The sequence below is a fragment of the Tenrec ecaudatus genome, chromosome 12 (assembly GCF_050624435.1).
Source record: "Tenrec ecaudatus isolate mTenEca1 chromosome 12, mTenEca1.hap1, whole genome shotgun sequence".
Taxonomy (NCBI): Eukaryota; Metazoa; Chordata; class Mammalia; order Afrosoricida; family Tenrecidae; genus Tenrec; species Tenrec ecaudatus.
Genome location: NC_134541.1, coordinates 118997065 through 119024377, shown reverse-complemented (window position 1 = coordinate 119024377; position 27313 = coordinate 118997065). Strand labels below are relative to the sequence as shown.

Sequence of the window (27313 nt, the reverse complement as noted above, 5' to 3'; positions counted from 1 at the left end):
ACACTGGGCAGTGGTTCAGAGGAGGCCTTTGGTCTCTACCCCCACGAAAGAGCTCTGCTGCTGAGTCTCCCTTTTGTCCAGACCAGCTCCATGTCCTTGGCCCTCGGTCTCTCTCAATGTGAAAGAGCCGAGGAGTTTGGGTCCAGGATGTAACTCAAGGCAGACGTCTGTTGAGCGTTGCTGGACAGGTCCAAGGGGCGCCTCATGGACACCCAGACCCAATCTTGCTGCTCAAAGGAGACTAGCAGTCAGTGTCTCTGAAAGGTCCGGACAAGGCACGCAGAGCCCCTCTCTGCATCTGGAGATAAGGGCTAACTGCTTAGACCATGGTTGGTAGTTCTGATTAGATTTCCCCCCCAAAAAAACGCTGCCTCAGGACTCATCTGGCACCTGAGTGTCTGCGAGCTGGTTGGAGAAGGTCCTCTCCAAGCGCAGGGTATTGTATCTGGGGGGTGGAGTGCCAGGCACCTGGGCTCCTGGTGCCGGAGGTAGACGCAAAGCAGAGGTGAAAGTGGGCGGGTCTTCATCTATATCAATGGCTGGATTGTCCTGGCCCCGGCGGCTAATGGGCGCTCCATGGCAGGGAGGTGGCTGCCTCCGGGCCCACCACTCCTTGGCTTTCTGCCACCAGCGCCGGGTAATGATTGACAGGGAGTCTATGAAGAAGACCTCGAAGATCTCGATGACGCAGACGACGGAGCAGCTCAACCACAGGCCCAACTGGCCTCCAAAGTTGGACAGAAGGTTCGGGATCTGCAAGGGAGGTCAAGCCACAACCATCAGGAAGAACCCTGATCCCCACAGGATCCACCGCATCTTTGGAGGAAAGTACGGTCAGCTCCCCGGCCCCTCTTACATCACCCATCCTGCCTTGAGAGCTGCCTAAAGCAGTCCCACTGGGCCTGTCTGCATCCCATGGTCAGATGCTGCTGCCCAAGGTCAGGCTGCTGGGCACCATCTCAGATGTACAAGGAAACTACTCACCGTGTTGTCTGGGCTTTCCACGACTGATCTGTGGTTCAGGTCTTTGTAGAATATCAAGAGTTTGGCCAAGTCCGTCCTATAGAAATCACAACAGGCAGGGCCCAGGTCAGTCGGGAGCCTTGGCGTTCACCCAGTTGACCGACCCCTCTGCCAAGCTGTTTCCTTCGTGCCTGGGTATTGCCTGGGCTCTGCGTTCCCCAGCCATCTCAGTACCCAGCCCACAAGTCTCAGTCTGTAGGACAGAACACATCTCCAGCCTGGGCCTGGTGGTTCAGGCTACTCATTCTCCCAGAAGCCTCTCCCTAGGCTTCACTCACTCAGGCCTCCCTGTGATACTCTCCTGCCACCCTGCTGTTGGTTAGATTTTGACGTGTGTCACTGTTTCATTCAGGGATTAGGATCTCAGATCAGGACAGGAAGCACACAGGTGTTGTCAACGAGCACGGCAAAAAACCCAAATTCTCTCCTGTTGAGTCAATTCAGACTCAAAGCAATCCTGTAGGACAGAGCTGAACGACCCCATAGGACTAACAAGGCTGCGCCGCTTGGAACAGCTGTGCATAGATGGACGGCGGCCACATCTTTCTCCGTGAAACAGCTGGTGGGTTCAAACTGCTGAGTTGAAGAGTGCCACCAGGACCCATGTGAGCAGGTCAGCTGGGTATAATAGTGATGATAATAATAACAACAATCATAGCAGCTAGCAATATTGTGCACTTCCTATGTAGCCAAGTACCCTTCTAAGACGGATCTGTGAATTAGCTCATTTAATTCCTGTAAGTCAAAGAGGTAGGTTTGTTTTGCTTTCAAATAATTTATTTCGTGCGTTTTGCTGTTGAGATTTACAGAGCAAAACATAGTCACCAATATTCAAATTTCTACATGTGTCACTTGGTGACACTGATGACGCTTTTTGAGCTGCATAACCATTCTCACACTCCTTTCCTGATTGCTCCTCCTTCATTAACATAAATTTCCATCCTCTTAGGTTCCCCTATCTAATCTTTCAGAGTTGTCAATTTGATTTCCAGACAGGAAGACCTAAAGGTTACTGTGCTCAAGGAAGGCATTGCAAGTAAGGTTTGCTGGGAGCATCATGCCCTTTTAAGAAGACTTCAGGAGATACTTTTGGTTTAAGGTTTAAAGATCATTTTAGGGCAATGGTTTTGGGGTTTGTTCACCTCGTCCATGTTTCCATAATGTCTGCATTCCATGAGATTTTTTGAAACTGTTCTGCATCTCCCTCCCTTTGATCAGGATTCTTCTGTAGAATCTTTGATCAAAACGTTCCCTAATGGTAGCCGGGCACCACCCGGTTCTTCTGGTCTCATAGGAAAGGAAGCAGTTGCTCATGGAGACAATGAGCCTCGCATTCCATATTCTCCTGTTCCCGACTCTCTTTATCTCTCTTGCTCCAGACAAAGAGAGACCAATTGCTATGCCTTGGGAATTAGGTTAAGTTTTAACGATCCCCATTTTACAGGTGTGGAAACTCGTGGCACAGATTGGTTTAGGAACTTGTCCACAGACACACAGCTCCTGGGCAGTTAGAGGATCCACATCCAACTTCAGAACCTATGCTCTTAACTGCTGCATTAAACCATATCCTGATTCATTATATGCGTCCAATAAACATTTGCTGAGTGAATGTGTGAATGAGTGAAGAAGACAGGGTTTTGCAACAAGGTAGCACGGGAGACTGCTAGCGCAGGGAGGAGGCGGAGGCTGAGGAGACAGTGAAGGTGCACTTACTTGTTGAGCTTCTTGTTTATTTGTTGGCCTTGATCCCAAGTGAGAACGGATAGCAACCATTTCTGTGATGGAGAAAGGAAGGGTGGGCCCAGGGATGCCCACAGAAGCGCGGCCCAGCCCATCTACCCTCCCTGCTCACCCCAACCCACCACCTGGCCTTTGGCTCCCTCTCCCCGGGGACATCTTGGGCCAGAGGACCCAGTCAGGGCATCGTTGAAGAAAGTGCAGAGAAACTTACCTCAGAGACCTCTGATGGCCACTGCGCCAGGCTGGTGGTCAGTGTCCACTCCTTAAAGCTAAAGGGAGGAGGGGAGGAGCTGAGCCTCGGTGGCCTGCTCTTCCGCCCAGCCCCGCCTTTCTCCACCCTCCACTCCACTCACCTGCAGGCTTCACGGCACACCGCCTGGCAGCCCAGCTCTTCCCGGACAAAGGACTGCTGTAGTTTGTAGTAGCAGTACACTGGGGAACCACAGAGAGGGGGCAGGGAATTTAGGGGTCACTGGGACCTACCTCGAGGTCTCTCAGTCCCCAGTGGTGCCTCCACCATCTCACTTTCCTTATTATCCTGGCCCTTGCTTTAAACAGTGGTCCTTTGGAAATAAGTGTCGCTTTGTGAGGTTGGGAAACACAACAGAACCAAAGACCGAGTTCACCCAACTCTTATTCTAGGGGAGACCTGGTGGTGCCGTGGTTAAAGCACTCGACTGCTAATGGAAAGGTTGGTGGTTTCAACCTACCAGCCACTCCACAGAAAGAGGACATAGCAGTCTCCTTCCATAAAGACTGACCACCTCAGAAATCTTATGGGGCAGTTCTACTCTGTTCAGTAGAGTGGCTACGAGTTCCAAGTGACTGAACAGCAATGGGTTGGGTTTGGGGTTTTCTGTGAAACATCCCAGATTGGGTGCCTTTGAGCAAGGCTTTTTGCTTTATTGAACCATAGTTATTTCTTCTGTAAGAGAGTGCTATCAACAATTCCTACCTCCTGGAGCTGCCTGGGGTGGTCAAGCCTTTAGCACAGGTTGGGATGTAGTGCTTGCTCCTGACAAGGGAGGTGTATGTAAGCCAAGCTTGAGAACTGCAGTTATAACTCCACCTCTCTCAACTAATACCTTCCTCAGGCAGTAGAGGGGCCTAGGAACGCTGTAGGTCAGGCCTTTGCTGGTGCTGACTGGCCCTGCTTCTAGGATGTGCACGGCTGGGGGTGGGGCTCACTCACTCCAGTTGGGGTGCTGCTGGTAGTTGCAATAGCTGGCTCCTTTAGGGAGAGGTTGGCTGTACTGGGCACATCCACATTTCTCCACCATCTTTGCCTGGAAGCAGGAGTGAAGGCAGATCTAAAAGGGAGAATGGGGAATTTCCTTAACCTCTTCGCACCTGCATGTCTGTGAGAACCCTCCCTACGCACCCTTTATCCATGGGAGGCAGACTTCCCACAGCCTTGGCTGACCACATGAATGTCTCCTTTTACACCGCAGCACATGGGGCCAAGGGTGGCCCCCGAACTCCAAAGGGCTGAGGCTAGAACATTGAATGAGAATTTAGACTCATCGAGATGCAGAGACAGGGATAAGCCAGCCTGAGCGTGGTCATTTCCCTTTCCCTCGTGTAGGTTCCCATGAAGAGGAAGTGGGGAAACTGGTAAGATGCCAAGAAACGGAGAGAAACAAACACCACTCCCAACTCTCCAGTTCTCCAGCCCAGTCCTCCATGTTGCACAATATCCCAATACCCTCACAGCTGTCAGGGGCTACTCAGGTTCAGACCCCAGCTGTGCTACCTACTAGCTGGTAACTCAGACAAGTCGCTTAGTCTCTCTGATGCCGTGGTTCCTTCATCTTTGGGATAAGCGCAATAATTCCAAACTCACGTGCTTATTGTGAGCCTGGAGTGAATCACCGCGTGTAGCATGTAGCGTGTACCTGGTGGCTTCTCGATAAATATTATCCATCAATATTATGTCTTCCCAATGGTTTGTAGTTGCCGGGTGCCATTGAGTTGGCTCCAACCCAGAGCACAACAGAAAGAAACACCGCATGGTCCTGGGCCATCCTCATCATTGCTCCTAAGCCTGAGCCCATTGATACATCCACTGTGTCAATCCATCTTGTTGAGGCCCTTCCACTCCTTTGCTGCCCTTCCACGTTACCAAACATGAGGTCCTTCTCCAGCGATTGGTCCCTCCTGACAATAAGTCCAAAGTATGTAAGATGAAGTCTCGCCATCCTTGCCTCTAAGGAGCACTCTGGCCTTACTTTTTCCAACACAGATTGGTTTGTCCTTTTACCAGTACCCATCCATGGTACTTTCTATGGACTGGTGCTTTCAATGTTCTTCACCAGCACCCTGTGGTAGTTAAATAATCTGGTGTCAATTTGAGGATTAAGAGTGTAGGGGTGGAGTCTAGCCTGTCAATCAGGATATAGCCAATGAGGCCTCTGTGTGGGCATGACCTTCTCTTGAGGATTCTGGAAACTCCTGTATTTCCTCCTTGGAGGCAGGACACACTCTCTATCTCGGCTCACTTCCTCAGAGACATCCTTGTGGAGAAGACACATGGAGAGAGGCTGATGGAGCCAGGTCTCTGGAGCTGGAGAAGCCATGTGGAGACCCTTGCTAGCACTGAGATGCTTACACCACCACTGGATCCACAAGACTTCCCACCCACTGGACTGTGATCTTCCTGCATTCGGTGTCATCGCATGCGTTTCGTGTAAGTCTGAAGAGGACTTTATAGCCCATATCAGACATCTGGGCTAATATTGGACTTATGGACTTGATCTGACTGGGCTGGGATGTTTTCTCAATATTCAACTGCTCTTGTATATAAAGCTCTTATATACATATGAGTGGCTATGGATTTGTTTCACTAGTCTGCCCAGATTAACAACCCCCGCCCAAGTCAAAAGCATCAGTTCTTCTTCAGTCTTCCTTATTTACTGTCCGACTTTCACATGCAGATATCCAACTTCCCAATGATCTCACTTGTGTGTTTGTCTTACAACTAGCTTGGTTAAGTAGTTTCTATTTCTTACAAATCAGAGAGAGATTAAAGATCTCTTCTTACCAGTGTCCCCATCCACTCTTAGCTCAGCTCTAGTGCAAACTGGATGTCTCAGAACTCGGGACTGCCCACTCTGTTTATTCTGCTGGGAGGATGTGCACAGATAGCCTGGCTTCTCCTGGTAGAAGGCTATACCTTACAGTTGATTAGTGCTGCTGTACTAGAAATGCCACAAGGGGGTGGCTTTATTTCATACAGTTTAGGAGGCTGGAAGCCAGGGCATCCATTCTAGAGGAAGGCTCTCTCTCTGCTCTGCGGGGAAATCCTCAGTGCAGTTTCTTTAGGAGGCTTCTCTGTGTTCCTCAGTTCCTTAGTGAACTCACCCCGCATCGCATCCCTCTGTCCCCTCTCTGCGTGCTTCCCAGTACCTGGGCTTAGGTGCTGTCCAGTTGGTTTTGACTCCGAGTGCCTTCTGCCCCCCATGCACAATGGATAGAAATATACTGCCCTCACAATTGTTACGTTGCAGCCACGGTGTCAAGCCATTTTGCCTCTGTGCCAAATCTGTTCCTTTTCTATCTCAAAAGGAATTCTGTTTAAGACGCACCTTCCGTGGACTAGGTATCACTGACCTAACAAAGAAAGCCCTGTTCCCAAATGGTACGATTCCAACACAGACTTTGGGGTGAAGGATGGGATAGGGGATGGGGGTACAAAGTAATCCATGAGAGGCCAACTGTAGACTCCCAGAATATGAGACAAGACATGACAGTTTGTCAAACTCAACAGTTGAAAACTCAAATGCCGAGAGGGGCCAGCAAGAGGCCTGTGGGGAACCAGAGACCATAGGCCTTGCTTAAAGAGGCAGCTACACCACCTCCTCATTTTGCAGGCATAGGGAATCCATGTTGCCAAATTTTAGAAATCTGAATTTTCTTGTGATCGTTTCTGGCTTTAAAATACCATCCATGCCAGAAAGCACAGGTCTGCAATCTTGAGGTAGCCGGGGGATCCCCATTCACAGCCCCTGCTCCAGCCCAGCACCCTGCTCTGATGGTCATGGGTAACCCAAGCTGCCCAAGGTCATTGGTGAGTGAGGCGCACATCCAGTACCTCTTCTAAATGCTTCCTCCCCTCCCTCACATGCCAAGACTCATCTAACCAGACATCTGGCCGGGCTCAAGTGTACACTATGTTCCAAGCAAACCCCAGTGAATGAATTAAGCTCTGGTTACAGAGAGGCTACAGAGGACTGGAACCAGCTGGCATAATTTGTCTTTGGATGAACCCCAAGAATTATCACCAGAGTCCCTGGACCCAGTCCTACCCCAGCCTACACGTATTTTTGTTTCCTGGGCCCAGGCCACAACGCAAGCGAGGTAACCCCACCAGCTTGTACCTGGAGGGAGTAGGAGGTGTTGTAGATGTTGGTGATGGGCACGTCCTTCCCGTCCTCTGTGCACTGGCTGTAAGGTTCACTCAGTTTGAAGGACTCCGTCTGCAACACACGGTGGATACTCAGCCCTGCCCTCCACAAGGACCCGGACCAGGGCAGCAGCTGAGAGGTGCTGCGGGCTCAGTGGCCACTTCATTCATTTCCCAAGAATTCCAGAGCACCCACCTACTGGGTACTTGGTCATATTCTTGAGATTAAGGTCATCAACATAGACAAGTGCTTTGCTTTTCCAGAGCTTACATTCTAGTGGAGTAAGACAGATGGTCAACAAGCTAATCAGTATATCAGATGATCTGAGGACAATGATCAATGCTTTGTAAGAAATGGAGCTGGGAGGGTGGGGTGGAAAGGGGGAACCAATTATAAGATCTACATATACCCTCCTCCCTGGGGCATGGACAACAGAAAAGTGGTGAAGAGGGATGTCAGACAATGTAAGATATGACAAAATAACAATAATTTATAAATTATCAAGGGTTCACGAGGGAGGGGGCAGCGGGGAGGGAGAGGGAAAAGCTGATACCAAGGGCTCAAGCAGAAAGCAAATGTTTTGAGAATGATGATGGCAAAAATGTACAAATGTGTTTGACACAATGGATGTATGTGTATATTGTGATAAGAGTTGTACAAGCCCCCAATAAAATGATTTTTTTAAAAGAAATGGAGCGGGGTAAGGGAGCTGGAGGCGGTGGATAAGAGGGCCCAGTCTTTCCAGGAGAATAAAGAGCGTTTCAGAGGAAGGGGCATGCCAATTCACCACAGTGGGGCAAGGAAGAGAAATGGAGGAAGAGGGCGGGGCTCGGGGGGGCAAGACAAAGGCTCGAGGGAGGACAGATCAGTGTGGCAGCTGGGGGAGAAGTCACTGGAGATGAAGTTAGAGACTAGACCATACTGAGCCTCCGAGTCAAAGTTAAGAATTGTGGATTTGGTTCGCAGAATGACAGGAAGTCCGTTGGAGCGTTCATTGGAGACGGAGTGGGGTGGGGGTGGGGGCACAGAAAAGGGGGCAGTGACCGTGATCTGCCTGGGACACTGCACCTCGGTGAAGGTTTCCATCTGGACCCTCTGTTCTCTGGTCCCCAAGCGACACCCAACAGCGGAGAATGATGCCCTTCACAGAGAGGCGAGCCCAGCATAACTCATCGTTCAAAAGCCCTACAAATTAAGTTGCACGGTGGTTTCCTAAACTTGACTCTAGCTGAATATTTGTCATGGCAAATAAATAAGACCGGCTTGAAAAAAAAAAAAGAGGTGGGGGAGGAGGCGGCAATCAATGACTATCAATCATGACCAGGTTATAGCCAGATTCCAGGGTGTGTGTTTGTGTAAGTTTTGTTTGTTTGCTTTGGAAGTAAGAATAAATACACAAGGGATGGAAGATTTGTGGAAGACGAGAAAATGGTATTTGCTCTGAAGAAGTGGCCAAGCGGAAGGAACAATCATTGGAAAGACATATTATTGAGGTTTCACGTAGGTTAAAAAAAAATTGGAGGTGTCTCAAGTAGTGATGGTCTCTTTCTGTCTTGTTTGTGTTGAAATTCAGCTGCAGATCCGTTTAGTCTTCCTCAACTCACTTCACTTATCTCCAGGGCAATTGACAGAGCACCCCTTTTGAAATACTTAAACTTAACCGGAGCCAACTAAGGGGAGGCAATTATCTGACCTCCCCCCTCCCCTTACCCATGCGAGCCTCCGGCCCCTCAGATGGACAGACAGGGTGTCCTTATACATTCATTTTGCCTTGCACTCAGCCCTTCCCATGAATAATGAAAGGTAAGTGTCTTTCTATGCTAATACAGAACACTGAGACTTCATTTTCTTGGATTAAAAAAATATATCCATTGAGCTGATTGTGATTTATGGCGGCTCTATGTGTGGCAGAGTAACTGGGCTCCAGCAGGTTTTCAATGGCTGATTTTGGGAAAGTAAATCACCAGGCCATTCATTCTTCCAAGAGGTGTGTCTGGGTGGGCTTTCCCTCCACCCTGACAGTCAGCAGCCCAGAGGATTAACTGTTAGCACCACCCAGAGCTCCTCATTCCTTTTAAAGCCAGGAAGCCAACACATCCAAAGCCTCTAGTGCTGCCAGGCAGGGAACTGGATTGCAAAAATGCCAATCAGTGACTTTTCTCAAGGGCACCAGAGTTCATGGCCATCTTCTAAGCTTCTCCAAGCCTTTGGGGTCTCCAGAGGTGTCCACAGAGCCAAAATGTCAGCTCTACCTGCCTGGGGGCAAGACAGGATACTCTCCTGGTTTTAAGTGAGAGGATCACTCCACTCTGGCAGCTGTGGATGCATGTGTGTGTGAATGCATGCAAGCTATGTATGTGAAAGAGTGTGTGTAAATATACACCCCAAAAAATACCCCAAACTCACTGCCATAGAGTCAATTCTGACTCATGGTGACCCTATAGGACAGGGTAGAACTGTTGAGACTGTAATCCTTTATGGGAATAAAAGTACCTGGTGGTTTCAAACTGTGGGCCTATTGAATTGAAACTCAATGAGTAACCACCAGGGCTCTTGGTCTCAGTGTATATGTACAAAGATACAGATTCTGAAGTGAGCATAAATCTGAAGTCAGATTCCCATGATGCTACCTAGTACCTGTTTGACCTTGACCAAATGTTGATTCATCTGAGCTTCAGTTTTTCAAAACAATAACAATTGATCTTGACTGAGCACTTACAGTGTCCCAGGCACTGTGCTAAATCTCTTACATATATCAGTTTATTTGACCATGATAATAACCTCACTTTACAGAGGAAGAAAATGATATCTATAGAGGTAAAATAGTTTGTCCAGAGTAATATTTAAAAACAAACTCACTGCCATCGAGTCAATGCCGACTCATAGGTTTCTGAGATTATAACTATTTACAGGGGGTAGAAAGCCTCCTTTTTCTCCCTTGAGGCAGCTGGTGGTTTCCAACTGCTGAACATGAGGATCGAAGCTGAACACATAACCAGTGTGCCATCGAGCAACTTGCGAAACCAGGAACCTCTCAGCACTTCGGTGAGGCTTCATTGCACTTTGGAGCTTGCCTTCTCTTGCTGAAACCGCCCCGAGGGATGAGCCCAAGTTAGGGAGCTGGTAGATGAGAGGCTGCCACAGAGGAGAGAGGCACCTCAACAGCCCTTGCCGTTGACCTCAAACCCATCCACAGCCCTGACTGAATTCTGGCTGAGATCATCTGTGCCCGGTCTTGATCAGGAGGATTTCCCAGAGGAGCCCAGCTCAGATTTCCAGCACCAAAATGGTGAACTAATAAGTGGTTGTTAACGACCACTTAAGGGCTCTGTGGGAGAAGCAGTGGCTTGGGTTGCTAATGGCTCACGTCTCCTCAGGAGAAGATGCGGCTCTCTGCCCCATAAAGGCTTACAGTCTTAGAAACCCTACGTAAGCACCTCTTGGAGCCGAAATGGACTGGAGAGCAGTTATTTGTTTTGTGTTTGTTCCTAGTAAGCCAGTAAATCTGTGGATGGTTTGTTTGTGTTCAGGCAAAGCTGTCTGACATGATGTCTACCACGGAACTCAGCATCTCCTGCCCCACCTTAAACCTGCCCAGTCGCACATAGTCCGTGACCAAAGCCAGAACCGGGGCATCATTCTAGATAATTCATTCAGTCCTACACAGATGTTCTTCAAGCATCTCGGGAATCAGCCGGTCGTCTCGCCATCTCTCCTCTCACTGTCTTAGTTTGACCCTTATCTTCTCTCCCCTGGACGATGGACAGTCTCCCAGTTGGCCTGCAGCCTCTACACTCTCCCTGGCTCAGTTTCTCTCCCACCTCCCATCCATCATCCACCTGAACCACAATGTGACCCTATCATCACTACTCGCTAGTGCTTGGTGATTCAAGGCCAGATATCTTTGCCTCTGAGTGTTCCCTACTTGACTTCAGTCTACTTTCCAAATCCCACCTCCTGCCCAATGCACTTCAAAGTCACAGATACCGAGTGACTGCTTCAACGGGGGGAGTCCCTCTATTACAGGGAAAGAGACATGAAACATGTAATTAGAAGTACATACTACAGTAGATTTTCATTAAAACAGAAACTACTTTTTGTCGTGATAAGATAATTTGAGCAGTGGGAAAAAAAAACAACAGGTTTCTATATATTTTTAAATAAAACAAACAAGAAAGGAATAAAACTAAGAAAACAAACAGACGCGAGTAGAAGAATCTTGTCCTTGATGGAATGATCGGAGTTTATTGCGTATTTTTCCCTACGTTTAAAAAAATGTTCATAATAAGGAATTACAAAAGTTATTTGTGGACAGCCGCCACAGGGCTAACCAGTGGAGGTAAAATTAGAAGCTTTATTTACTACATGAAGTGCGGCTGAGGTGTTGCCTATTGTGGGGGAAGAATGAAGCCCTCACCTACTTCGCATTCTACAGAATGAAATTCAATCAGGTTAAAGTTTGAAGTGAAATATATAAAATAACTGCAAAACAAACTCCACTCGCTATCAGTCAGGAAGAGAAAGCCTCAGTAAACAGAATGACTTAAGAAGGAAACAAAGACTTGGAGTAAGTAAACAGGTGAGGTGGCTGCGTCAAAAGTATCAAAACAAAAACCTTAAGGGGGAGCGCCCACTGGGAAAGGAAATCTCACCACCCAGGGCAAAGAATTCCACTGAAGTCATGGCCCTCGAGTCCATTTGGACTCAAAGTGACCCCCTCCAGGGTTTCTGAGGCTGTAAATCTTTTTTAAAAAAATCATTATTAGGGGCTCATACAACTCTTATCACAATCCATACATACATTAATTGTGTCAAGCACCTTTGTACATTCATTGCCCTCATCATTCTCAAAACATTTGCTCTCCACGTAAGCCCCTGGCATCAGCTCTTCATTTTTCCCCTTCCCTCTCCATTCCCCCCTCCCTCATGAACACTTGATAATTTATAAATTATTATTTTGACATATATTACACTGTCTGATGTCTCCCTTTACCCAGTTTTCTGTTGTCCGTCCCCCAGGGGTTATATGTAGATCCTTGTAATCGGTTCCCCCTTTCCACCCTACCCTCCCAGTATCTCCACTCTCACCACTGGTCCTGAAGGGATCTTCCGTCCTGGATTCCCTGCGTTTCCAGTTCCTATCTGTACCAGCGTGCATCCTCTGGTCCAGCCAGATTTGTAAGGTAGAATTGGGATCATGATAGTGGAGGGGAGGAAGCATTTCGAGGCTGTAAATCTTCACAGGATCCCCTAGCTTCATCTTTCTCCCAAGCAGGGGCTGGTGGGTTCGAACCACCAACCATGTAGCTTAGCAGTCCCACATTTACTGCATAGTGCCATTAGGACTCCTTATGGCAAATAACTAGTACTGTTTATGCATAAGATACTCTTATATTCAAAAGGAAGAGATCCTTGCCTCACCGAGCCCCTTCGCTTACTTTCAACGTCTTTTCCTTCCTCACATCTCTTGTCTTGAAAAATTCCGGTCACAGCCAATAACCTGTGAGCACTTACTGTGCCATGCACTGATGTATGCACTTCACATGCACTGACTCAGTGGATCCTCCACCAGTCTACGAAGGATGTTCTTCTTATCTCTGTTTTACAGAGGAGATACCTGAGGCGCAATGAGTACGCCATCAACATGCAAGGCTGGGCCCTGAATCCCAGTTATCTACCTACCTCCTGAGTCTCAACTGGTGATCACTGTGCTACACGCGTTTACGAACAGAATGTTTGTATGCAGCTGAAGATACGAATGGTCCCTAGTGTGTGCCATGAACGTGGAGTCGCCCTCCTCTCCGGAGCCTGGCCTCACGTCCCCCGGTGAGTCCTCCACCTTTGTCTACTTCCTTCTCTCCCGTGTGGCACTCAACCTATTGTAGTTTGGTTCTGCCCCGTCCCTTTCACTGAGAACTGCTCTGACAAAGAGCGCCATTGGACGCTTGGCTGCCAAACCCAGAGAGCACCTCTTGCCCTTTATCTCACGCGACCTGTGTGTTTGCCACTTCGGATCACACACCTTTCATGAAACTCCCTTCCTTGACTCACTGGACGGCAACTCTTTCCGGCTTCTGCCCCTAGTTCTCTGCCTCTGCGTCACCATTTTCCTTTGGCTCAGCCCTGATGTTGCTCGTTTTGAGGGTGGTGTCCACGTGTCTCGAAGTGATGATAGTTACTGCCAAGGCTACATGATCCCCCAGAGTTCCGCAGCATCTTCCCATGTTCTCCTGGATTTGCCAAAGGCAGACAAGCTGCCCGTGCCTGAACTGAAGTGGTTATTCCTGTCTACTGCTAAGGTGATCTTCCTTATAGTCCTTAATGCAGGCCATGGTCATTCCATCCACCTGCTGGCCAAGTGAGAGCCTAAATATCCACTGACTTTCCCCTAGCCCTTCCTTCTATGCTGTAATGTTGTTTAGATACACACACACACACACACACACACACACACACACACACGAATTGCCTCAGCTAAGAGCCTCATCGTTTCTTTCTGGAATGACAACTGCCTCTAATATATTGATTACATTTCAGCCAAAGTGATTTTCCCCAAAAGTTTCAGTACATGACTTAGAAATCCTCTCCGTGGCCCCTTTGTCACTGCAACACCCTTTATTGGAGTCCCTGGATGGTATCAATCCTTAATGTGGTTGTGTTGAAGGTTGAAGGTTTGACTCCTCCCAGAGGCAACTCAGAAGAAAGGCCTGGTGATCTACTTTTGGAAAACCAGCTATTGAAAACCCCATGAAGCACAATTTTACACTGACACACATGGAGTCACCAGAAGTCTGAGTCACGTTGATGGTAACTAGCTTTTTATGCCCTGTGTCTGGATGAGCCTTTCTTGAAACTATTTCCCTAGAAGGTGTCTTTCAAGAATCCACACCAAGAAAGACTCCTCCAAGATCTTCTGTGTGAGCTTCCAAGTATCCATCCATCCATCCATCCATCCATCCATCCATCCATCCATATACCCAAGAATATTTACTATGTTTTAAGCCTGAAATAAAACCATAGTATCTCTATTCCCACAGTGCTGACAGATGAAAACAAACAAAATGTGAATAAATGTACAAACTGTAATTGCTGAGAAGGAGATAAAACACAGTTGTGAGAAAGTATCTATCTCTAAGGCAAGGTGATCAGTAATTATCTTCTAAGAGTTGACATTTGTACCGAGACTTGAATGAGGAGACAGATCCAGCCGTATAGATTTCCAGGCAGAAAGAATAGCAAGTACATAGGCCCTGGGGTGTCAATGAGCTTGGCACGGGCATGGCTGGACGATGGAGAATGACGGAGAATGGTACCACCTGCTGTTGGAGAGGTGGGCAAGAACATATCAAGTAGAACATTGGGGCCATAATATTTGTATTCTATGAGGGAGCTTCAAAAAGTTCCTAGGAAAGTGGGATTAAAAGATAATGGGATTTCCCTGCATGCTATTTGAAGCCTCCTCTTGACCAAATTCAAGCACAAACAATGTGAATATCAGAAAGAGCCCTGAATGCACTATATTACAAGAGTGTGCTGACTTGTCTTTCGAAAGCGGTTCCGTCATACATATTCCATTTCAAATAGTTATTGCCATTTTCAATATTTTATCATTTGAGGGAAGAGAATTTTGTTAACTAAATGACCAAAGAAGTTGACTAACACACCTATCAGAAAAGTAAATAAAAATAAGGAAAGGAAGTCAAGTTTGTTTGGACTTATTCTTAGTGACCCTCTGCTGACCTCTTAGTAATCCCTGCTTTTTTTGTTGCTCCAAATGTTCATAAATCAGACTGAGAGCTGACTGACCCTGCTCTGTGGTTTTGATTTTCTACACCTCAAATCGAGTGTAGCAGAAAACCCACCCATCCCTTTGTCCACCCACCACTGGTAAAGAGAACATTTCCTGAACAATGTGGTGGGCATTTCCAAGCTCAGAGAAGAAAACCCAGAGGGTGGCATTCCTTAGCTCTTGCACTCTTGAAGGCTGTCTGGTTAGTGAATGCCCTCACAGTTTGCAGACACTGTGAGAGCCGGAGAGAGGGAAAGAGGACGAGGATGGACAGCAGACCTTCCCTCCTGTTTATCAGTGTGCAGATAAAACTGCACAGGAACGTCAGGTCGACACACTCTCCTGACTTAGAGAATGGTGATCTCGGGGTGGGCCAGGACTTGGTGTCACAGCTCCTTAAATACTGCGAGGGTTTTCAAGCCACAGCTTGGGCTCAGGAGCTTTTGTTTCAGTTTTTTGTGGGGTGGGCATCCTGCATTCACACAGCCCAATCGGGTACTTGTTATTTCTCTCTTAGACAAGAACAAAGCTCCTAAGTACATGCCTCCAAAGAGCTTCCAGATGGCTATTCTAGAGGGTCCCTCTTGTTCAGGGCTGTCTCTTTTACGGGTCACTTAAGTCACGGATTTCTTCTGTAATGTCACCAAACCAATTCATCATCTCTGCTGTGCCTGCTTAAAGATCACTTCCTCAGGGAAGCATTCCTTGGTTGCCCCCTAAACCCAAACCAAACCCATAACCAATGAGTGGATTCCGACGGATGGTGACCCTCTGGGTTTACATAGAGTAGAACTGTCCCTTAGATTTTTCTTGACTCTGATCTTAACAGAAACAGGTTGGCAAATCTTTCCTTCATGGCGTCTTGAGTTGAAATCAAATGTCTGAGTTTCAAGTTAGTAGTCAAGTGTAAGCCATTTATACCACTCAGGGATCTTTGATTTCCCCAAACTCCCTGGTGATGTAGTGGTTACATACTGGGCTTCTAACTGCAAGGTCAGCAGTTCAAAACTGCCAGTCCTCCCCAGGAGAAAGATGGGGCTTTCTACTCCCATAAAGAGTTACTGCCTTGGAAACTTACAAGGGTAGTTCGACACTGTCTATGGGGTCGCTATGAGTTGGAATCAAGTTGATGGCAATGAGTTTGTTTTTTTTGGTTTAACTCCCATAAAAACCAAACCAAACCCTAGGCTAGACTCCTCCTGGCAAGCTCTCAAACAGCTTTCATTTCTCCTCCATAGCACTTACATAATTGTATTTAATCATGTAATTATTGATTTGTTTCTTATCAATTCTCTCCGCTGACTCTAAGCTCCATCACTGTTGAATGGATAAGTGATATGCAGCCATCAGTTGTGGCTGTGCTAAATCTTTAAATCCCATTACAACCTTACTCTAACTTGGGAAGATACAGGTGGATTATCGCCTAGTTCTGATTCTCCTCTGATTGTTTCAAGTTTCTAAAGTCAAGGTTCCCAGTTTGCTGACCCTAGAACTTGCCATTGGATTTTGGTAAAAAATAAAATAAACACCATATATATGTATGTATATATATATATGAAATCTCTTATCATTTCCAAGCTATGGTATAAGTGAAAAGTGAAGCTAGAAAGTATTCAAAAGCGAAAGCTTATTCCTATACACATGCATGTGAATAAGACTTAAAAAAACTGTTTTCAAAGAAAACCATTATCAAAACACAGATGCAACAGTGATGGTCTTCAAGGAGAGGAAGGAGGGGTCTGGAGGCCGAGGATGGATGGAGAAGAGTTACACTCAGCATGGTCTACTCCTTGGTGTGGTTTGTACTGTGAGTACATTCTCTTTAAATAGGTTCTTAATAGTCACTTGAGAAAGAGAAGAGAGGAAAAGAGAAAGCTAGAACCTGGTATGTAAAAGGGAAACCCAGGCACGCAGTGGAGTGGCGGGGTCTGAGAGAGTATCTGGTCCTTGTGCTCTTTGGGCATGATGGACTAAGGCATCGGAGTCTGCTGCCCAGATAGGCTTCTGCTGACAGGTATGAGTATTCTCAGCATTGAGTCAGGTCACAGAAGGTCAAAGACTTGGAGGGAGAAGGGATTCTGGTAAATGAGGAGCAATATATAGGTTCAATAGACCTCTGGTGGCCCAGTGACTTCCATTAGTTTTAAATAGTTTTTACTGACCCCATAACCAAAAACAAACAAATGAAAACAGGGGCTATTGAGGTAATGCCAATCCCATGTCCTTTAGGTTAGAATTGGGCTCCAGAGGGTTTTTCAATGGCTATATTCTGATAGCGTCATGTAAAATACATGGACAAGCCTGACATCTAGCTTCCAGCACAGCTTCTGTAAGTGCCAGTGCCTACTTTGGAACACAAGAGGTCCCATAATAGTATCCTGTCCTTACCGAAGACACAAGGACAGCTTTTAATGTAACACCAAGAACAACCATTTGGGTAGTCCTTGACCAATTCAGGCCCATGTTTCTTCTTAGAACCAACCTCCTTTATCATAAGCTACATCTCATTGGTTATCTTTGGGGAAAAATAATCTGTCCTCTTTACCAAGCCTGTAGGTTAGGATCGTCACTTACCAGGTGCATTCCTATGGAGGTGGCCATTGCCGTCTCAATCTCCGTCCCCACATCCTCGATGAAGGGATATTCATCCTGCTCATGGACAATCACCTTAGCGCCTGTGGAGGATACCAGGAAGGGGTTGTATTCCTCTTCGTTTATGTACAAGATGACTTGAAGTCCTGGGAAGAGAAGGCAGCTTGATAAAGTCAAAGGCTAGGTACTCCTTCCCTTGGGGTAGTCTACCTCTTTCACTTCCTTGGGAAGCTTAAATCCATGACCCGAGCTGATCCAACAAGTAAGAGGTAGGCATGAGCTGGAAGAGAAACTCCAGAGGATAAGAATTGTGCTTGGCTTGTTCATTGCTCTGTCCCGGTGGTTCCACATAAAATCAGGGCTCAAAACAGTATCAGCACTCACTAAGGACAAGTCAGGGAACTGATCCCCTGCCTGAGAGCTGCATTGCCAGGTGTTCGTTTGAGTTGGGAACTCAAGGAGAGTTCCCAGGGAAAGATGAATCACTAATGTTGTACCTCATCACTGGCTTCATTTCTCTCCCTGCTCCCAGGTTTGCCTTCCAAAGTCTAACCTGTACCCAGAATCCCGCAGGATATTTAAAAAATGGAAGTCAGAGCGAGCCACGTGACCTTGCTTGAAACCCTTCCACAGCATCCAACGAGAGAGACGGAAAAGTCCATGAGCCTGCTTGCCACTGCCAGGCAGTGATGATGCAGCCCCTGTCCCCCTCTTGTTCCTTGTCTCCTCCTGTTTTCCCTGTTTTTATGCCTCAACAAGCTGCAAGCACGTTGGTCTTCTTTCTCTTTCTGGAATATATTCAACTCATTTATTTCGCAAGGACGCTGTCAGTCCCCAAACTGCTCTCCCACTGGCCCTTAACCACAACTTTGAACTGGTTGAAACCGGGTTTAAGTGAAACCAGGATAGATAGAATTTACAAAATGTGGGCTCCTGGAACAATTTTCCTGACAGGAAAAAATTATGGGTTGAAAGCCTGAAACGAAAAACTCAGCAGAGCTTTAGTGAGCCTTTCCAGAGCCCGGTGCAGGCGATTCAATGATTGCCAGGACTGGAGAGTAACGCACAAAGAGGTGTGGTTGATTGTCGTCTTGAGCAGGGACCGTTGTTTCCCACTCTATTGGTCAAGAGATTCGGTTGCTCTGCATCCTTCGCACTGCCCTTGTTTTCAAAGAAGAGATGAAGTTTCTAGCAGGGTGTTGACCTACAATTCTCTCCATGCCAGTTACCACTCTAGGCACTTACATTTTGCAAATTCCAGTGCCTCCTGGTTTTGCTTTATTGGTCATGACTCAACCGGGAAGAACCAGTTTGAAGCCCTGACCTTAATATGGTTGGCTCTCTTTTATCCTTCAATTGGACTCCTTAGCGGCCTTTCTAGATTTTCTTGATACAGCTGGACCTCTCCCCACAGCAACTCTCCCCCCTTTTTAAGTGACTTTGGTAAAATACGCGTAACATGTGGTTTTTCATTGTAACCGTGTGAAGTGTACAATTCAATGGCATTAACGATTTTCACAAGGTTGTACAAACATCACCCAGTATCGATTTCAAAAAAAAAATTCAATTACCCCCAAAAGAAACTCTTTACCCACTAGCTGTCTCCTTTTCCGGATTTCTTTTCTTCAGAACACTCATACAGATTAGTAATAAGATAATAATTATATATTTGTTTATTCATCTGATATCTGTCTCTCTTCCCCCAAATATAAGTTCCCTGAAGGCAGAGACAGCCACTCAATAAATGTCCAGTAAATGAATGGGTGAATGAGCAAGTTCTATTGGTTCAGAGACACTGTGAGAGCTACTCTGATACCTTCTAATGGTAAGTTAGGGAACTGGAGCTTGGAGGAAGAATGATTTGCTGAAGGACACACAGCCCACACAGAATGGAGCCAAGTCTATGCAACTCAACCTTCCCAGTCCCAAGGTTATGTCTTCCCGTAGAAGTAGTTGCTCTGAATAACGGGCTCTTGCAGAATTGAAAGAGCGCAGAGTAACAACGGTTAGAACGGCATATGTGATTCTCCTGTATGTTACGACTCGCCCTTTCCCCAAAGGAGCATATACATACTAAACCGTGTTACATTTGCATAGAATCTCTCAAGATTTCCTCTGTGTCTAACCCAGGCCAATCTGTTGAGTTCCTACTTTCCCACACAATGTAGTAGTGGTAGGATAGAAGTATTGGAAGTAGTAATGGTTTTATATATTTTCTTGAAAATATGTTTTTTCATAAAAGTAGGTTAGTGACACTAACATGTCATGTGCTTATTACTGATTGAAATCAATAAACTACGTGTCATTCTCAGTTTTCATTTTTAATACATATAGCTCACATAAATGCAGCCCACATAAACAGAAGCACTTTGGGGTCTTTATGGTTTTGTTTTTAATGATCAGCGTTATTTAAGGCTGAGACGGGTTTGGGGTCCGTCCATTGTAGAATAAAGCCATCCCCTCCTGCCCCCACCACCATTGCCTTGTATTGGTTATGCTGCTGAGCCCCAAGTCTGACCATATAGACTGTGGTTGGTAGCTCATCACAAAACAAAATGCGTTCGCATCGATTTCTTGTGTTAGGGTTAAAGCAGCTGTACGCAGTGAGAATCAAGGGTAAACGGCTGTCAGATAATTTTAGACCTCTGTACTGTCATAACGGCTGGACGTTTTATTTCAACGTAACTTTAATTTTAATTGGATTGACCTCATTGTTTTGTTGTACGTTTTGTTTGAGTAATAGGTTTGTTCATGGTAGTGCTGTGCCTGTTTTTCATATTTTAAGCCCCTCAATTGACCTTGTATGCTAGAACCAATTGCCTTTGAGTCAGTTCTGCTTGAAGGCAACCCCACGGGTGTCAGAACCGAACTGTGCTATCTAGGGTTTTCAGTGGCTGAGTTTGGGGAATTAGATCACCATCCTTCCTTCTGAAGCACCTCTGGGTGGACCCACATCCATCCAACCTTTCGGTTAGCAGCCAAGCACGGTAACTCTTTGCCTCTCCCAACCACTCCATCAATTGCATCGGCACGTCTTTTATTATTCCCACGTTATAGCTGAAGTACAGTAACTTAGTCAAGGTCACACAGCTAGTGAGTGGCAGAGCTGGGGTTTGAACTCAGCAGTTTGACTGCTGACTCTGATCTTAATCAAGATAAAGGTGGTGTGTCTCATTACCTACTCTCCCACCCAGCATGTTTGGGTTTGACTCCCTTTGGAAGTTCTCTGCCCAGTGTTACTGACTCCCACTAAGAACTTAACACCAGTGCTTTCTCGAGGGAAAGACACCCAGAAACATTTCTGCTGCTCTCTCAAAGGTTAGAAGGGAATTCAAAAAGGAAAACAGACAAAGATAAGGAAGGAAGGGGACAACATAGATATCGATGAAAACACTGCAGATGGAAAAGTGGTGATTCTGATCCACTGGTGAGAACCTGCAAGTTTAGATAGTTCAAGTCCCTCCCATTGTCCTGTTGCAACCATGCTCAGTGTGAGGGCCTAGGAACTCACAACCTCCTCTACCCAGATCACCTTACCGTATTCACTGCCCCCCATGGAGGTGCTGAGGACAGTGTCATTGATGGGACTGTTGAAGGTATAGCAATTCCCATGCATTGGATGGTGGAAAAGTGTGAAGTTCCTATGGGGGAAAGACATTGGTCAGAGAAATTATGCTGGGTATTGTCTACTTCTCTGAACTGAGGTCTAAACAGATGGTGCCACGGGGGCCAATTCTGTTCTGCTGACTATGGATGATAAAATATGATTCACTTTCCTCATCCCACTGCAGAGATGACACACACATAAGGCCCCCCATCAAAGAGGACACATGTGGAATTAGTCTCTGCTTTCTCCCCTCACTCTGAATTCTCTCCTCTGCCCCATATGGACTCCCCATTCCTGGCCATGTGTCTGTCCCCAAGTTTTCTACTCTTGATTTTCTCAGCAAACACTTGCCATTTGAATTCCATCTCCATTACCAGTCCTAGGATATAACCACCAATGAAGAAATCAAAATATGTGTCCCTTTCAACCATATCGTTTTCCTGTACTCCCACGCTCTCATCCCTACAAATCGATAATTTTTTTATTGATTGGGAGATTATCCTGACACATGGTGTAATGCATGACTTTAACCTGATCTTCTTTTTTCCAGAAGGCTAAGAACTCCCAACGTCATTTGTTAAAAAGTTCATGTTTACTTTTAAAACAGAACAAAACCAAAAGATATGTGTCCTTATACTGACTTGAGAACACAGTACTCCAGGGGAAAGAATTCTAATTGCTCAATCCTCACGAGGGCCAACGACTCTATGAACATACAGAAAGGTTAGCAAGACTGAGCACTGCCCATAACTGAGAAGGCCCTTCAGGTAAGTAGAAATACTACAGAATATTTCACCTTAGGGAGATGCCGGCTAGGGCAAGATATGGAAAAATAATAATTTATAAATTATCGAGGGCTCATGAGGAAGGGGGGAGAGGGGAGGGAGGGAAAGAAAGAGGACCTGATACAAAGGGATTAAGTGGAGAGCAAATGCTTTGAAAATGATGAGGGCAAAGAATGTGCAGATGTGCTTTATACAATTGATGTATGTATATGTATGGATTGTGATAAGAGTTGTATGAGCCCCTAATTTAAAAAAAGAAGAAGGCAAAAACAAAACAAAAGAATATTTCACCCATCTCTCAGTCGGCACACAGGACCCAAGTGCTATGATAATATCAGGATACTCATACATCTGTACATAGTAGATCTCCCTTTCGTTCCCCCTTCATCTCTCTGGCCCTCCTTCTCTCCTTCCCTTCCTCCCTTGCTCTGTACTAGATGGGTGGTTCTCAATCATTGGCATACACCATTGTAATATATAAGGTTACACAATCACGTAATCCATATGAGTCATTGAAGGATCGTTTGACCTTGCACCATATGGACACTTTCTTCTCTGCCTTTACAACCTAGATGCTCTGCAACCTGTTTTTCCAAAGGGCAGGGTCAGTGAGAAGAGCCCTGTTGCTCTGAGGCCCACACTTGCGCTCAGAGCTCCCAGTTCTTGGACTCTGAGAGCATCCTCCTTCTCCTGACCTGGCGTCACAGGACATCCCATCAAAGAAGCAGGTAACCAGGAGCTCCTCAGCAGAATAGCTCATGTTGATTTTCTTCTCCAGAGACACCTGGGCCATGATGTTCATGTAGTGCAGCTTGTACCACTCTTGAATGGCATTGACTCCCGAGCTGAAGGTATAGGTGGCACAGTCAGACGTGTCATTTGAACACTGTGAACAAGAGGAGACACCAGGTTGGAGTCATAAGTGCTACCACTGGCCTTCGGAAGGAATGGTCCTGAGACTTGGGGGAATAGAAGGGATAATTGGGGTGGTGATGAGTTATCTTCTCCCTCCTGAGGATTAGGAGAGACCATCGCAAGCCTACCAGGTAGGAGGCAGAACCAGCCTCCTCAAGGTTTCCAACATCCAGGATTAGACAGATTGCGGCTATCAAGTTCTTACACAAGCCTCCCATCGTTTCAGGACTAGCAGTCACATCTGGATTCTATCCCAGACATTGACCTCACATATCTATGGGACATTGAGCAAGGCGTTATGTACCCACTATTTCACCTTTAACATGTTGGCTAAAATATCATTCCTTCCCAACCTCCTGTCATCGTTGGAAAGACCATCAACATTTAGAATATAAAACGAAAGCTTCCCAGGGAACGTGTGGTTCATTCTAGATGTTTCCTTCACCCAGAGCTTGGAAACTCTCGTAAAAGGCAGACATCAGATATTTGGTATTTAGGCAAACCTGGCTTTTGTCCTCTGAAAGGACCCAGGGAAACTTTGATAAGTCTCAGCAATTGAGAGAAAGGGATGTTTTCAGGGTTTGTGAATGCAGGCCTTGGGGCCTCTCAATCTACAATCAAGGTTACAAGGGAGATAATGGTCCTCCAGGGAGTGTCCTCATAGAGAAGCTGGCCAATGGTTGAGTTTGCTCAGGAAGGTAACAGAATCAGGTTTGGGTGAGCGGTGGCTTCCTGAGAGCCCCTCGAATGGGACCCGGGAGGGGAAATAAAAAGTCAGGCCACAGCCCCCTTAAGAAGGCAATTCCTGCGGGGACGTTTGGGGTTTCTGCTGTTCTTTATCTGTTGACTTCCTTCTGATGTCTGCAACCCAAATTTTCCTTCCCACCTTCAGATGAGATCTGGAGAGCCTGCCATCAAGGCGCCTCACGCCCCAGCCATCCCGACAAGGGGTGATCGGACTACCCAAGGTCAGCAAACCAGATGGCGCTGAGTCTTGGACACGAACGAAAGACTGTTAATAATGGAAGGTTATGTAACCCCGCAGTGGTATCTGCAAGGACTTTCGGTCACTTCTTGTCACCTAGAGTCCCCAATCCTCTCTGAGAGGTCTTTGTGTGCTCCTAGAACCTTCTAGGAAATTCCTTTTCTGAGTCGGCCTCAGCTGGGGGCATCTGAATCACCCGGCCTCGATGTGTTTCGATGAAAGCCACAGCACTGTCAAGGCCAATCGCCAAGGAGGAGACCTTGGACCCCCTCTCGCCTGCTACCCTGTGTCCCAGAGCTGGAAGGAATGAGGCTCACCAGTTTGAATCCCACCACCTGCTGGGACTGGTGCACGTGCATGATGTCAGAAGCCTTGTGAACGACGCTGCCACTGACTTTCCGCTTCCGCCCTGAAAAGAAGTCCCTGGCCACCAGGCTCCTCTCCTCCTGATCGAAGATGAGCAGGGGGACCGAGTTGATGAATTTAGGGCGGATGCCTTCCCAGGCTGCACGCCACGGCTCGGCCTCCCGTCGCTTTCGAGACTTGACTTCAGACAAGCCAAAAAGGGTCTTCAAGGCACCTCTGGTCTCCTGTTCCAGGTCCGACAGAAGGTCCTTCACTGCACTGTACCTGCCAGTGTGCGAACAAAGAGTTAGGGAGGCGGAGCTCCTCTGACATGCGTCAGGACCTGTCAGAGAAGGCGGACACTGCCCCAAGCGGCTTTCCAACATGTGCCAGTCCGGTGGCCTTCTTCCCTGCCTCCTCAGTCAAGGAGACCAATCCTTGTACAACTCGCTTCAGCTAAGGCAGTGGTTCTCAACCTGTGGGTCGCGACCCCCTTGGGGATCAAACGACCCTTTCACAGGGGTCGCCCGATTCATCACAGTTGCAAAATGACAGTTATGAAGTAGCAACGAAAATAATTTTATGGTGGGGGGGGGGTCACCGCAACCCGAGAACTGTATTAAAGGGTCTCGGCATTAGGAAGGTTGAGAACCACTGATTCAAAGTGACTCTCAAGTGTGACCTTTATGTGACTTCCTGGGCTTTACCTCTGCCACTACTGCCTGCTTGCTCTTGGGGTGTGTTTATGAGTTTGCCTCAACCAGCATTTCTGGAGTGGTGACTGTCAGTTGCCTCCCATAAACCAGCCACCGGGAGGACAGGCAGATAACTGGTCGTTGGAGGGCTCTGCAGGACTCCATCCCATACCCTTTGCTCCTGTCTCTTGGGATCTGAGAGGGCAGGGAAGAAGATATGACCATTGCCTGGCAACCCCCAAACAGAAGAATGACACTATAGAAACGCAATGAGACCACCTTTCATGTTCACAGCGCCAACTAATCCCTGTGTCCCTCTTGTCTGTCCCCTCTCCTTCCTCCCTCTTGATCTAGCTATAAGCAGAAGCGCATCCTGAGCAGGAACATGAATTCCAGAACCAAACTGGCCGGGTTGGAGTTGGGGTTGGCCACTGAGAGGAATCAGGAACTAGCTGGTATCTCTTTTTACTACTCGTGCACTTGTCTTTGTTCAGATTCCACCTGCTTCCGACCTTGTAAACTCCATCAAAGCAACAATTGTATAGTGGTGGTTTCAGACCTGTGCTGAGGATCTGAGAATAGTGCATGGCAACTCAGGAATGAGGGAAGTGATCGTGGAATGAATGTCCAGGGGAAAGGAGAGCGGAGAGGGGCAGGAGGTGAGGGAAGAAAGAAAGGAGAAAGCAGGTGGGGAGGAGGTGCTATCTTAGACCTGATTTTGATTTCGAGCTTTGATGCCAACTCCTGATGACTTTGGACAAGTCATCCTCCTTGGATGATCTTCCTCCTCCCGCTCTTCTCCTCTCCCCGCCCCCACACTCCTCTGACAGATCCTGCCAGGTTCGGATCCACCTCACAGATCAGCAGTTTCTGACAATTCCCCGAGAAGAACTCCAATGACCCATTCAGAACAGGTCCTGCGGCCGACAAGAGGTTATTTAGAAGGCTTGATCCTGCCCAGAGCACAAAGATCTCAATTAGTGGGGCTGGGCCACCCAGAGGAGGGTTTGGGGCAGGTGAGATGCTTCCGGAAGTCACCTGGGTGTTGCTTCTGAGTCAGCCCGGAGCTGGCGATCTCTGGGGAGAGAGAGGGCAGGAGCCTGGAAAGCTCAGGGAAACAGCTAAGCTGGGCTTAGTGTGGGTGTAGCTTTGGCGGGAGGCTTGGCTCATGCCAGGGCTAACCCCCGTGATCCTTCTCCCCTGAACGCACCCAACAGGAAGGCGAGAATGGACTGAACACTCGGTGCAAATTTAGAACCTGCGCAAGGTCTTTTTACCAATGTTGGCTATGAATACAAAGGTCGGAAAAGTCCGAGTGCAGGCCCAAGCCGGCCCATAGGTGGCGTGTGTGTGTGTGTGTGTGTGTGTGTGTGTGTGTGTGTGTGTCCTGCCTCTTACTTGTAAGGGTTGATGTTGCAGATGGTGACCGCAGGGAAGTCCAGCTTCTGGAAGTGCACTTTGATGGAGACCGAGACGGTGTAGAAGGAGAGGACCAGAAGGGCACACTGCCAGACAATGAGGGCCACGGCAGTCAGTGTGAACAGGATCCAGAGCAGGCGGCGCAGGCGACCCCGTGACACCACGATGCGCCGGCAGCCATGTGTGTTGGTGTTCAGGCAGTACCACCGCATCAGCTCTGTAAGGGTAGGTGCCTGGGGCCCCGTCACGGGCAGATTCTTCTTGATTTTGGCTTTGATCTTCTCTCCGGGAGCCATGGCTGCTTGGGACTTGGAGGAGAGGCAGGCTGGAGGGGTAGAGAGGGAGAAGCGGGTGAACCTGGGAATCACCAGCCACCCGCCCTGGGATTCCAGCTTCCTTTCTCGGTGGCCCGCACCATCTGCATGCCCTTTCTCCAGGATATTGGGGCCGCTGCAGCTGCCAGAGGATGCCTGGCCCTCGGGTGGGGCCGGGGTGAGGCTTAACCCGTGAAGGCTCTTAAGGGGACCCAAGTCTCAGAGGAACCCCAAGTGGTCCTCTGCACCTCTCGTGTCCCCTCCATCGGAGTGAGGGGAATTGCAACCCTAGAGCTTTGCAGCCTGGCCTGAGGCCAGCATTCCTATCTCATGAGGTCCCCTGGCGCCCAGCACCGTGCCTGGCCCTGAGCAAGGGCTCCCCAGAGCCTTCCTGACAGAGGCCATCTGCCAAGAGAACTTCCTGGCAGCCACCTTAGCTCCTTTTTAGCCCTTTCCGGGCTGTATCTTTCCCAGCCCTCTTCTCTGTCACCTTCTTGTAAGTGGAAGAATTTCTGTTTCATTTCTCCCCTTTACAGTTAATCTCTCAGTGTTTATTAAGCACCCAAATACAATAGCCTAAAACCAAGGGATCCAGGTTTCTCAGGTGTTGGGCCACATTTCCTCGATTCCAGGATACCTCTCATTTTAGGTATGCCCCTTAATTTGGGAGGCATGGGGGGGGGGGGTGTGCTGGAAAGCAA

At 47.6% G+C, this 27313-nt stretch overlaps 1 protein-coding gene across 1 annotated transcript; it reads right to left on the bottom strand.

Annotated features, from left to right (window-relative positions):
• Nucleotides 1-372: 372 nt before the first annotated feature.
• SCNN1G (sodium channel epithelial 1 subunit gamma) lies at nt 373-26612 on the bottom strand. The gene is made up of 12 exons (XM_075528120.1): nt 26278-26612; nt 24157-24469; nt 22635-22825; nt 21085-21188; nt 17530-17693; nt 7140-7238; nt 3956-4073; nt 3117-3195; nt 2975-3032; nt 2737-2798; nt 985-1060; nt 373-753 (listed from the first exon to the last, which is right to left on the bottom strand). Exons 1-12 carry the CDS (start codon nt 26592-26594, stop codon nt 373-375), a joined length of 1962 nt encoding a protein of 653 aa, XP_075384235.1. The 5' UTR covers nt 26595-26612.
• Between the last annotated feature and the right edge of the window lie 701 nt (nt 26613-27313).